General features: G+C 47.8%; 1 protein-coding gene across 3 annotated transcripts in view; it reads right to left on the bottom strand.

The window, feature by feature from the left end:
• Positions 1–13,344, bottom strand: part of LOC139262322 (cell surface A33 antigen-like) — a 51,964-nt gene that overhangs the window by 19,149 nt on the left and 19,471 nt on the right. For 2 of the 3 annotated variants that reach the window (XM_070877491.1, XM_070877501.1), the window contains exons 4-7: positions 11,985–12,095; positions 8,652–8,691; positions 7,533–7,594; positions 1,496–1,830 (exon numbers count right to left, since the gene is read on the bottom strand). In XM_070877491.1, coding sequence (XP_070733592.1) covers positions 1,580–1,830; positions 7,533–7,594; positions 8,652–8,691; positions 11,985–12,095 — 464 coding nt within the window. In that variant the 3' untranslated portion in view covers positions 1,496–1,579. Of the gene's footprint in view, positions 1–1,495; positions 1,831–7,532; positions 7,595–8,651; positions 8,692–11,984; positions 12,096–13,344 lie in introns of those variants that run through there. The other variant, XM_070877509.1, reaches the window with a different exon arrangement.

The raw sequence follows: 13,344 nt of genomic DNA, 5'->3' as shown, positions 1-13,344 counted from the left end.
CAACCCGGCCAACTGGTAGCACGCCCCAGGTGCCCTATACATTGACCGCATTTAAGGGGACAGCAATTAGTCAAAAGACCACCAACGTTCATTTTGTCACAACTCAGATGTGGAACATTTAAAGGGTGCCCAACTCGCCACAGCAGAGAGAGAAGCTTGTTTACAGGAATATCAAACCCTCAGAGAAACAACGCTTATAGAAGAGTCCTGATGTGCTTCTGGCAGCTAATGGGCCAGTGTAGCGGGAGCTTTACTCTGTATCTAACCCCGTGCTCTACCTGTCCTGGGAGTGTTTGATGGGACAGTGTAGAGGGAGCTTTACTCTGTATCTAACCCGTGCTCTACCTGTCCTGGGAGTGTTTGATGGGATAGCGTAGAGGGAGCTTTACTCTGTATCTAACCCGTGCTGTACCTGCCCTGGGAGTGTTTGATGAGATAGTGTAGTGGGAGCTTTACTCTGTATCTAACCCCCTGTACCTGCCCTGGGAGTGTTTGATGGGACTGTGTAGAGGGAGCTTTACTCTGTATCTAACCCGTGCTATATCTGCCCTGGGAGTGTTTGATGGGACGGTGTAGAGGGAGCTTTATTCTGTATCTAACCCGTGGTGTACCTGCCCTGGGAGTGTTTGATGGGACAGTGTAGAGGGAGCTTTACTCTGTATCTAACCCGTGCTGTAACTGCCCTGGGAGTGTTTGATGGGACGGTGTAGAGGGAGCTTTATTCTGTATCTAACCCGTGCTGTACCTGCCCTGGGAGTGTTTGATGGGACAGTGTAGAGGGAGCTTTACTCTGTATCTAACCCGTGGTGTATCTGCCCTGGGAGTGTTTGATGGGACAGTGTAGAGGGAGCTTTACTCTGTATCTAACCCCCTGTACCTGCCCTGGGAGTGTTTGATGGGACAGTGTAGAGGGAGCTTTACTCTGTATCCAACCCCCTGTACCTGCCCTGGGAGTGTTTGATGGGACAGTGTAGAGGGAGCTTTACTCTGTATCCAACCCCCTGTACCTGCCCTGGGAGTGTTTGATGGGACAGTGTAGAGGGAGCTTTACTCTGTATCCAACCCCCTGTACCTGCCCTGGGAGTGTTTGATGGGACAGTGTAGAGGGAGCTTTACTCTGTATCCAACCCCCTGTACCTGCCCTGGGAGTGTTTGATGGGACAGTGTAGAGGGAGCTTTACTCTGTATCCAACCCCCTGTACCTGCCCTGGGAGTGTTTGATGGGACAGTGTAGAGGGAGCTTTACTCTGTATCTAACCCCCTGTACCTGCCCTGGGAGTGTTTGATGCAGAAATGGGAAAGCGTTCCATTCCCATTGACAAAACTTCACCCCAACTCTGATCTAATTGGAGCATTGTGGCTTTTCCGTTTCCCGTCATTGTGCTGTCAGGACATAGGGCGTGATGCTGGCTGGGAACCATATTGTGAAACAACTACTTGTGGCGAGTCCATGGTCACTCGAAGCTGGCCTGGGAACTCTCTGTTGGATGACTTCCTGATGGTGAAGCCTGGGGATTGGAAAAGTCGCCCATTGCAGCATCTAACACTCCCTGGTCAGGTTACAGGACCCAGCGATCAATCAACTCTCAAGGACGTGGGGAGTGGAGAGATTTGGAACAAATTGTTTTATATATGAAAGGAGACTTTCACTCACGGTCCTCTGAAGCACTGAGTGTGAGTCTCTTGCCACCTGTAATCTGTGTTGGTTGGGGCACGCAGTCCAGTCTGAATACACAATAGATAAGAGCTCTAACCCGTTAAGTTGCAGACGTTTACCTTTCCCGTTGCTGTGATGCTCTATTTCGGCGTAGGTACAGGAATTGTCTTCCACTGTAACACAAGCAGCAACAAGGTGTGAAATGGTACCAGACAGCCTCACTACAGCCTTGGTCCAATCATGGACAAAGAGGCAAATTCCAGAGATGAGGTTAGAATGACTGCCCTCGACATAAAGGCAGCATTTGACCGAGTGTGGCATCAAGGAGCCCGAGTAAAACTGAAGTCAATGGGAATCAGGGGGAAAACTCTCCACTGTCTGGAGTCATACCTTGCACAAAGGAAGATGGTTGTGGTGGTTGGAGGTCAATCAGCACAGCCCCAGGACATCGCAGCTGGAGTTCCTCAGGGCAGTGTCCTCGGCCCAACCATCATCAGTTGCTTCATCATCTTCTCTCCAGGGTGTTTAAAGGGGAACCAGTGGAAGTGGTGTATTTGGACTTCCAGAATGCATTTGACAAGGTGCCACATTAAAGGCTACTGCACAAGATAAAAGTTCACGGGGTTGGGGGTAATATATTAGCATGGATAGAGGATTGGCTAACTAACAGAGAACAGAGAGTTGGGATAAATGGTTCATTCTCTGGTTGGCAACCAGTAACTAGTGGGGTGTCGCAGGGATCAGTGCTGGGACCCCAACTATTTACAATCTATATTAACGACTTGGAAGGAGGAACTGAGTGTAATGTAGCCAAGTTTGCTGATGATACAAATATGGGAGGAAAAGCAATGTGTGAGGAGAACACAAAAAATCTGCAAAAGGATATCGACAGGCTGAGTGGGCAAAAATTTTGCAGAAGGAGTATAATGTTGGAAAGTGTGAGGTCATGCATTTTGGCAGAACAAAATCAAAGAGCAAGTTATTATTTAAATGGAGAAAGATTGCCAAGTGCCACAGGAGTTAGATGTAGTCCTTACTACTCGGGGGATCAAGGGGTATGGCAAGAAAGCAGGAATGGGATACTGAAGGTGCATGTTCAGCCATGAACTCATTGAATGGCGGTGCAGGCTCGAAGGGCCGAATGGCCTACTCCTGCACCTATTTTCTATGTTTCTATGTTTCTACAGTGGGACCTGGGGGTACTTGTGCATGAAACACAAAAGGATAGTATGCAGGTACAGCAAGTGATCAGGAAGGCCAATGATATCGTGGCCATTATTGCAAAAGGGATGGAGTATAATAGCAGTGAAGTCTTACTACAGCTATATAAGGTATTGGTGAGGCCACACCTGGAACACTGCGTGCAGTTTTGGTTTCCATATTTACGAAAGGATATACTTGCTTTGGAGGCAGTTCAGAGAAGGTTCACTAGGTTGATTCCGGAGATGAGGGGGTTTACTTATGAGGAAAGGTTGAGTAGGTTGGGTCTCTACGCACTGGATTCAGAAGAATGAGAGGTGATCTTATCGAAACGTATAAGATCATGAGGGGGCTTGACAAGTTGGATGCAGAGAGGATGTTTCCACTGATGAGGAAGATTAGAACTAGAGGGCACGATCTTAGAAATAAGGGGACGCCCATTTAAAACTGAGATGAGGAGAAATTTCTTATCAAAGGGTTGTAAATCTGTGGAATTCGCTGCCTCAGAGAGCTGTGGAAGCTGGGACATTGAATAAATTTAAGACAGAAATAGACAGTTTCTTAAATGATAAGGGGTTATGGGGAGCGGGCGGGGAAGTGGAGCTGAGTCCATGATCAGATCAGCCATGATCTTATTGAATGGCGGAGCAGGCTCGAGGGGCCGTATGCCTACTCGTGTTCCTATTTCTTATGTTCTTATTTTCTTTTCAGGTCTGAAGTGGGGATGTTCGCTGATGATTGCAGTGTTCTGTGCCATTCATATAATATAAGAACATAAGAAATAGGAGCAAGAGTAGCTCGAACCTGCTCCGCCATTCAATAAGATCATGGCTGATCTGATCTTGGCCTCAACTCCACTTCCCTGCCCGCTGCCCATAACTCTTCACTCCCTTATTGTTCAAAAATCGACCTTTCCTTTAATATATTCGATGACCCAGCCTCCAGAGCTCTCTGGGATAGAGAATTCCAAAGATTCATGACCCTCTGAGAGAAGAAATTCCTCCTCATTTCTGTTTTAAATGGGTGACCCCTTATTCTGAAACTATGCCCCCTAGTTCTAGGTTACCCCACAAGGGGAAACATCCTCTCTGCATCTACCCTGTCAAATCCCCTCATTATCTTATACATTTCAATAAGATCACCTCTCATTCTTCTAAACTCCAATGAGTATAGGCCCAACCTCCTCCACTTTCTTCATAAGACAACAACTTCATCTCAGGAATCAACCTCGTGAACCTCTGAACTGCCTCGAATGCAAGTATATCCCTCCTTAAATAAGGAGACTAAAACTATACGCAGTACTCCAGGTGTGGCCTCACCAATACCCTGTACAGTTGTCGCAGACTTAACTACTTTTATACTCCATCCCCCTTCCAATAAAGTCTTCTCAAGGGCAATTAGAGATGGCCAATAAATGCTGGCCTTACTGGCGATGTCCACATCCCATGAACCAATCATGAAAAACACTCCAGCATATTTATCCTTGGGTATCAGCCGTGGCTCAGTTGGTAGCACTCTTGCCTCTGAGTCAGGAGGTCGTGGTTTCGAGTCTCACTCCAGAGACTTGAGCACAAAGTTCTAGGCTGACACTTCACTGCAGTACTGAGCGAGCGCTGCACTGTGGGAGGTGTGTCCTTTGGATGAGATGTAAAACCGAAGCTCCGTCTGCCCTCTCAGCTGGATGCAAAAGGTCCCACGGCACTATTTTGAAGAAGAGCTGGGGAGTTATCGCTGGCCAATATTTATCCCTCAAACAATATTACTAAAAAACAGATTAACTGGTCACTATCACATTGCTGTCTGTGGGAGCTTGCTCTGGCAACGTTGGCTGCAGCATTTCCTACATTACAACAGTGACTACACTCCAAAAAAGTACTTCATTGGCTGTAAATCACTTTGGAACGTGCTGAGATTGTGGAAGGTGCAGTGTTTTGTTTTTACATGCGCCTGCCTCTCCACAGCAGAGTGCCCAGCCATGCACTGCCTGAGCATCAAACACTTGGTGACAGCAGAGTTTGGGACAAGCACACCGCAATCTCACCGGGGTCACTGCTTGCCGTTTGATACAACTGAGTGGCTCGCTAGGCTGCTTTAGAGGGCATTGAAGAGAGTCAGCCACATTGAAGTTGGACTGGAGTCACATATCGGCCAGACCGTCAGGGCATGGCAGCTTTCCTTCACTAAAGGACGTTAGTGAATAAGTGCGGTTTTGACGTCAGTCCCACCGCTTCACGGGCACTTTTACCAATACCAGATTTTTATTTCCGGGCTTCTTTATTAACAGATTTCATATTCTCTCATTACTGTGGTGGAATGTGAACTTCTGTTTTATGGATTATCATTCCAGGTCCCTGGATTCGATGCAGTAATAAATACAGGTCTGTGACATATCTGAAATATGTCTTTTTTAATATCATAAAATGTTTTTTGTTCTTTAAATAAGCACACACAATGTATTTAGGCACATTTAGCCCCTAACTGCAATGTCGCCATGGTGACCCCTTAAAGGGACAGGACATTTTCATAGCCTCTGGTCTTGGTGTTGTGGGAAGCTCACCTGTGGAATCTGTAGAGACAGACTCTTTGATTTGTTCTGATTGCAGTAAAGACCCTTTTAATAGGGAATTAGAAAACTGATGGAAAGTGGGGTATTAAAGGGTGTGGGGAGTGAGGGGGAGAGTGGGATTAGACTGGGTGGGATATTAGGTATGGGGAGTGAGCAGGAGGGAGGGATTAGACTAGGTAGGATATTAAAGGGTACGGGGAGTGAGGCAAGAGTGGGATTAGACTGGGTGGGATATTAAAGGGTACGGGGAGTGAGCAGGAGGGAGGGATTAGACTGGGTGGGATATTAAAGGGTACGGGGAGTGAGGCAAGAGTGGGATTAGACAGGGTGGGATATTAAAGGGTATGGGGAGTGAGGGAGAGTGGGATTAGACTGGGTGGGATATTAAAGGGTATGGGGAGTGAGCAGAAGCGAGGGATTAGACTGGATGGGATATTAAAGTGTACGGGGAGTGAGGCAAGAGTGGGATTAGACTGGGTGGGATAGTAAAGGGTTATGGGGAGTGAGCAGGAGGGAGGGATTAGACTGGATGGGATATTAAAGGGTACGGGGAGTGAGGCAAGAGTGGGATTAGGCTGGGTGGGATATTAAAGGGTATGGGGAGTGAGGGAGAGTGGGATTAGACTGGGTGGGATATGGAAGGGTACGGGGAGTGAGGGGAGAGTGGGATTAGACTGGGTGGGATATTAAAGGATACAGGGAGAGAGCAGGAGAGTGGGATTAGACTGGTTGGGATATTAAAGGGTATGGGGAGTGAGGGGAGAGTGGGATTAGACTGGGTGGGATATTAAAGGATACAGGGAGAGAGCGGGAGAGTGGGATTAGACTGGGTGGGATAGTAAAAGGAATGGTGATATTTTTGTAAAACAATTAGTGCCTCCAATATCTTCGATTTTGGTGCATCCAAAAACCCTGTGAACCTTTTTAAGCACAGCGCAGTTTTGAAGGTTTCCCTCCAGGAGTGGTTCTTTACCCTGTCCCTGCAGAACCACTCTCACCCTCTGTAAAAACTGAAGTGAATCGAGGTGTAACATTTGGGCGACTCCACACGTGGGGTTCATAAACCTGTGGAAGGAAGGGAAGACTGAGGGGGAGGGGGAGCTCCCCAGCTCTCAGATCCTGAGGAAGAAAGCGTTAGAGCGGGAGATGGGCGATGAGCCTCGGTTTAATGCTGTTTTACTCCCCCCACCACCCCTCACTCCCTGCCAGTCCCCACTGGGGGCGACTGACAGCCAACTGATCTCTCCTCCCTACCCTGTGCAGAAGCTGCTGAGCTCTACATGCAGGCTGATCACGAATGAGAGCAGACACCTACGAGAGAGTTTCAGCTAGTAATTCAGCCGGGGATTCAGGTAATGGTCATAGTCTGTGAAACCATCCAGAGCCAGCGAATGCATGGAGCAATGTTCACCTTCACTGCCTGGGTAATAATCTAGTGAGTCAGATCACCCGGCCATGAGAGAACCCACCTGATTTTCATTCCCCTGATTTCAGTAGAATCAACAAGGGGGCCATCAGCCGGTCCAGGCAGCGGGCGGTCGAGGGGGTCGTTCAGTCAGACTGCCTGCCTCTCTTCCGTGCATACATCCGGTCCAGGGTGTCCTTGGAGATGGAGCACGCGGTGTCCACCGGTACGCTCGCGGCCTTCCGCGAGAGGTGGGCACCGGAGGGACTGGAGTGCATCATCACGCCCGGCAACCAAATTTTAATTTGATTTTATGTTTTTAAGTTAATTTGTTTTAATTGCCGGTGCTTTTAGTGTCCCCCTCCCCTTTTATAGGGGGCACTTGGAAAAAAATTTGATTCTGTGCCCAAAAAAAAAGACCAAAAAAATAAAAAAAGGGCCTTGTAAATGTTGGTGTTTCCCCCAGATCGGGGGGGGCACGGTTTAATGTTTTTTGTTTACTCCTAAAAGAGTTTCAGTAGAATCAAACTCGAACGGGTTCTTTTAAGGGGCAGTCAGTCCGTCCCATCAGTGATCACCCAGGCAGTGAAGGTGAGAGCCTACCCCTGAATATCTGTCCTGTATTTCCTATTTGTAGATACTCTTGCAGCTCTCCCTGGCACACTGAAAGGCATTTGATCAGTGAGTTCGAGTGCAGACGTTACCTGGTGCTGACAGCCGGCGGCAAGGATTGGTCCCAGCGATGCTGGATGGACCCGGGTCATCCCTAAACAAAACACGGAACAGAAATATTCAGAGAAAGCGAACGGCATAATCCAAGGTGACAGTAATGTGAGAAAGTATGTGTACATATCAACTTCCTGCTCACGTTATACAGCGAACAGATTTCCGAGGGCAATTAACAGCGTTAATCGATCGACCCCGACTAGAAAGAGCACATGTGCGGATGTGGGCTCAGGCTTACCACAGTTGAATAGCTTGACAATGCAGTCTAGGCTTACCACAGTTGAATAGCTTGCCAATGCACAGTCTGGGATTACCACAGTTGAATAGCTTGACAATGCACAGTGTGGGATTACCACAGTTGAATAGCTTGCCAATGCACAGTCTGGGATTACCACAGTTGAATAGCTTGCCAATGCACAGTCTGGGATTACCACAGTTGAATAGCTTGCCAATGCACAGTCTGGGATTACCACAGTTGAATAGCTTGACAATGCACAGTCTGGGATTACCACAGTTGAATAGCTTGCCAATGAACAGTTGAATAGCTTGTCAACGCACAGACTAACCCTGGAAAATGGTGGACGATCAGGGGGCCCTCTCCCCTCCCAATGGAAATTCAGCTCCTTGGGGGGGGGGGGGGGGGGGGGGTGGTCGGGGAAAATAATGGGATCCAAGACGATTAACATAAAGCAAGATACTTCCATATTATACTCATTCATTCCAAGTGAGCATTCAGCAAGCTTTCATTACATCTCAAAGTGCCCAAAGTATTAACAAGGAGCAAGACGGCCATTGCTCACTCGGTGAAGTGCGGGGTAATTTGTCGAAGGAAGCTTGCTGGTGGATCTGGAGTCAGGGATTTACAACCCGTCTGGCAACCGGCAATATTTACTCAGTAACAATGAACCTGTGATTCACCCCGGGGGCTATTTACATCACTTCCCCGCAGCGAGTGACCAGGGAGCAGCAGATAAACCATGTGAGCAGCTAAACATCGCCAGCATGCTGCACTCGACCTGTGAGCAAGGGGTGGTCAATGCAGCCCTGGAGCAGAGCAACTCGGTGACCCCGCATGTATTCATAGCCAACTATCCTACCTTTTTGTACATCTGGTGCACCCCATTAGCCACGAACACCCTGAAGAGATAAAACGATTAGTAAATATTTAGTTTAATAACTGAAATCCTCACCGGGTGCATTGGAAAGAGCAGGAAAAATATGGTAATCAATGCCACAGCCCATGTACACACTCCCCTATCACTGACTATGCCCACCCATTTAATCCCCTCCCACAGCCCATGTACACAGTCCCCTATCACTGACACTACCCACCCATTTAATCCCCTCCCACAGCCCATGTACACACTCCCCTATCACTGACACTACCCACCCATTTAATCCCCTCCCACAGACCATGTATACACTCCCCTATCACTGACACTACCCATCCATTTAATCCCCTCCCACAGCCCATGTACACACTCCCCTATCACTGACCCTACCCACCCATTTAATCCCCTCCCATAGCCCATGTACACACTCCCCTATCACTGACCCTGCCCACCCATTTAATCCCCTCCCACAGACCATGTACACACTCCCCTATCACAGACACTACCCACCCATTTAATCCCCTCCCACAGCCCATGTACACACTCCACTATCACTGACACTACCCACCTATTTAATCCCCTCCCACAGCCCATGTACACGCTCCCCTATCACTGACTACCCATCCATTTAATCCCCTCCCACAGCCCATGTACTCTCTACCTACCAATTTAATCTCCTTCCATAGCCAATGTACATATCATTCTAGGTACCAAAAGTGAATGTGAAAAACATAGCGCATTAGAATTCTATACAATGGAGTGGGTGTGAAATGCACGCTAATTCCTCCACATTGCCATTAGCGTGTCGATAATATTGTATTGACAACTGTAATATGTAGCCTCTATTAGTGGAAGTGTAACAGGCGAAACCATCCCCTTTCATCAATATATACACAAGGCAGAATTAGATTGGGAAACGTCTCAGGTTTTATATACGGTACCTAAATTCTCTTGCTGAAGACTGCCCAACATAGCCCAGTCCAATATCACTCAATGACCAAACCAGCAGCAGGAACCCCATCCAACACCGAGTGAAAAGCAATGTTACTCTTACTGCCACAGAAATCGATCCTCTACTACTTCTCTCTTAGTCTGTGCTTTTGTATTGTTCTTGCTCACTCCCCTTCCTCTGAAAACACTTGTTCATCTTTCATTGTTCAGTTCAGAAGAATCAGAGGATTATACCGCACAGAAGGAGGCCATTTGGCCCATCGTGCCTGTGCCGGCCCTTTGAAAGATCGATCCGATATTAGTCCCACTCTTCTGCTCTTTCCCCATAAACCTGTAAATGTTTTCTTTTCAAGTATTTATCCAATTCCCTTTCGAAAGTTATTATCGAATCTGCTCCCACCGTCTTTCAGGCAGCGCGTTCCGATCACAGCAACTTGCTGCGTAAAACAAATTCTCCTCAGGTCACCTCTGGCTCTTTTGTCAATTACCTTAAGTCTGTGCCCTCTGGTTAGCGACCCTTCTGCCAGTTCTAACAGTTTCTCCTTAGTCACTCTATCAAAACCCTTCATGATTTTGAAAGCCTCTGTTAAATCTCCCCTTAACCTCCCCTGCTCCAAGGAGAAAAACCCCAGCTTCTCCAATCTCTCCACATAACTGAAGAGCCGTATACCTGGAACCATTCTCCTAATTTTCCCAGAAAAGCCAACTTGTTTACATAGATCTTTTTCCAAGGTGTCATTCACGCACATGAACGTGTCTTAGGATGTTGCAACTGTCACCCTATGGGAACTTAGGCAAGATGACTGCTACACTGATAGCACTTACGATAAGACTCATTACACAATGTTCTTAGTCATGAGACTGTAAGGTTGTTGTTCTTACCCGAGGCCGTATGTCTCAACGTTGCGAAGGCTTTCCTTGTTTTATCAATGTCACTTGCCTTTAATCCGATGATGGGCACTGGATACACTTAAGCACCACAACAACAACAACTTCTAATTATATAGCGCCATCAATGTAATAAAACGTCCCAAGGTGCTTCACAGGAGCGTCATCAGAAAAAATTTGACGGAGCCATGTTAGGACAGGTGACCAAAAGCCTGGTCAAAGAGGTAGGTTTTAAGGAGTGTCTGAAAGGAGGAGAGAGGTAGCGAGGCGGAGAGGTTTAGGGAGGGAGTTCCAGAGCTTGGGGGCCTAGGCAGCTGGAGGCTGAGGCCAGAAATGGAGGAACGCAGATATCTTGGAAAGTTGGAGAGGTTACAGAGATAGGGAGGGGCGAGGCCACCGAGGGATCTGAACATAAGGATGAGAACTTTACATTTTCAAGATCATCGGGATCCACATTATTGGACTTGGGAGTTTGAGGCCTGCAGCGTGCACAAGGCACTTCGCCCCTCTAATATTAGCGGCCAGTGCAAAGAGGGCTTGAGTGAGAAAGGCATGGCCCATTGGGATTCTCTACAATGGGAGTGAGTGGCAAAGGCTTGGCCCATTGGGATTCTCTACAATGGGAGTGAGTGGCAAAGGCTTTGCCCATTGGGATTCTCTACAATGGGAGTGAGTGAGAAAGGCATGGCCCATTGGGATTCTCTACAATGGGAGTGAGTGGCAAAGGCTTGGCCCATTGGGATTCTATACAATGGGAGTGAGTGGCAAAGGCTTGGCCCATTGGGATTCTCTACAATGGGAGTGAGTGGCAAAGGCTTGGCCCATTGGGATTCTCTACAATGGGAGTGAGTGGCAAAGGCTTGGCCCATTGGGATTCTCTACAATGGGAGTGAGTGGCAAAGGCTTGGCCCATTGGGATTCTATACAATGGGAGTGAAACATGGAAACATAGAAACATAGAAAATAGGTGCAGGAGTAGGCCATTCGGCCCTTCGAGCCTTCACCGCCATTCAATAAGATCATGGCTGATCAAGGCATGGGAGTGAGTGGGAAAGGCTTGGCCCATTGGGATTCTACACAGTGGTAGTGAGTAGGAAAGGCTTGGCCTATTGGGATTCTATACAGTGGGGGAAGAATGGGAAGAGGTTTAGTCCATTGAGATTTTATACAGTGAATGGGAAGGAGTTTGGTCCATGTCAGTTCTATAGAGTGAGCTTGGCTGTGAAATCCCTGACACTTGAAAGCCGACTGATGCCATAAAAGCTCCTCTTGAAAAAGAACCAATTGGCTGAGGTGCCAGAGGGTGCCCGCTGCTTGTGGAACAGGCCACACACCCCAAAAAGAAAAGTCAGTTCTTTCAGAAAAGGAGGGGAAGAGGAGAATATTGTCGAGGGAAACATAATCCAGGGTAATCATATGTTGTTGCTTTAAACACAGAAACGTATTGTTTTATTTGGCCTCATCCTATCCAGAACCCACCTCCTTTCTTCCTGCATATGATCAAGAGGATCAAGAGGATGAAGAGGATGAGCAGCAACGGCAGCAGTGCAATGATCGGCGTCATTTTGTTGGTGGGGTCAGAGGGCTTCTCTGTAAAATAGCACGAACACTGTTAATATGCAATGTCTCACACCCAGGACGTGTTCACCCTTGAGCCACTCCCCAAAGAGCTTTCATTGATATAGCACCTCTTACATCCTCAGGATGTCTCAACATAGCCAATGAATTACTTTCGAAGTGCAGTAACATTTGTTATGGAGCAAATCGCAGCTGACAATTTCTGCTGGTTGAGGGATGAATGTTGGCCAGGACACCCGGAGAATTCCCTGCTCTCCTTCGACATGAGATCTTTTGCATCCACCCGACCAGGCTCAGTTGTTGGCATTCTTGCCACCATCAGCCCCATTACATAATTTCAGCATGTAATCGAGACTGAACCTTCGAATACAGCACTGAATGGGACTGCTACGTTACCAGAAGTGCCGTCTTTCGGATGGAACGTTAAACCGAGCCCCCGACTCCCTGGTCGGGTGGATGCAAAAGATCCCATGTCGAAGAAGAGCAGGGAATTCTCCTGGTGTCCTGGCCAACATTCATCCCTCAACCAGCAGAAATTGTCAGCTGCGTTTGGCTCCATAACAAATGTTACTGCACTTCGAAAGTAATTCATTGGCTATGTTGGGACATCCTGAGGATGTGAGAGGTGCTATATCAATGAAAGCTCTTTCTTTCCTTTACTATGTGCAGGGGGATGTGTGGAGTTGTTTTTGGGTCTGTCGTGGAAAGAAGTGGAAGGCTCTGGTTCCCAGAGGGCCTTTAGGTTCCACTGCTTCTCCAACGGGACATGTGGCAGGGTTACATTGAATGAACAAACAGGCCATTTGGCCCACGCTGAGTGTGTGCTCCACACGAGCCTCTTCCTACCCTACTTCACCTAACCCAGGGGTGGGCAGTTATTTGGGCTGGAAGGCCACTTAACAAGTTTTGATGGGCTGTCGAGGGTCGCACACCAATGTTCCCCTTAAGGTGCGCGGCCACACACCAATCTGCGAGGATACCCCCGCAGGCCACTCACCAGCCCCTGCTGCTGGGAGAGACACTGCGTGTGCAGTAAGTGGCCCTCCAGCCCAAATAATTGGCCACCCCTGAGTGAGAGCTTTTGAAACCAACCAGTTACACTGCATGGTCTTTGAAAACATACAGGGGTTTCATGTTTGGCTGTGCAGCTGGCCGTTTGCATGTTATTTCCAGTAACCCATGTATGAATCATTGTTCCTTATTATGCTATCTGATTTCAAGGCTATGTCTGTGCAAAGCTATTCTCAAAATGATGAACTCT

Source organism: Pristiophorus japonicus, chromosome 1 (assembly GCF_044704955.1).
Source record: "Pristiophorus japonicus isolate sPriJap1 chromosome 1, sPriJap1.hap1, whole genome shotgun sequence".
NCBI classification, from domain to species: Eukaryota; Metazoa; Chordata; class Chondrichthyes; family Pristiophoridae; genus Pristiophorus; species Pristiophorus japonicus.
Note: the sequence above shows the minus strand (reverse complement) of the source record. Positions and strands in the feature narration are given on the sequence as shown.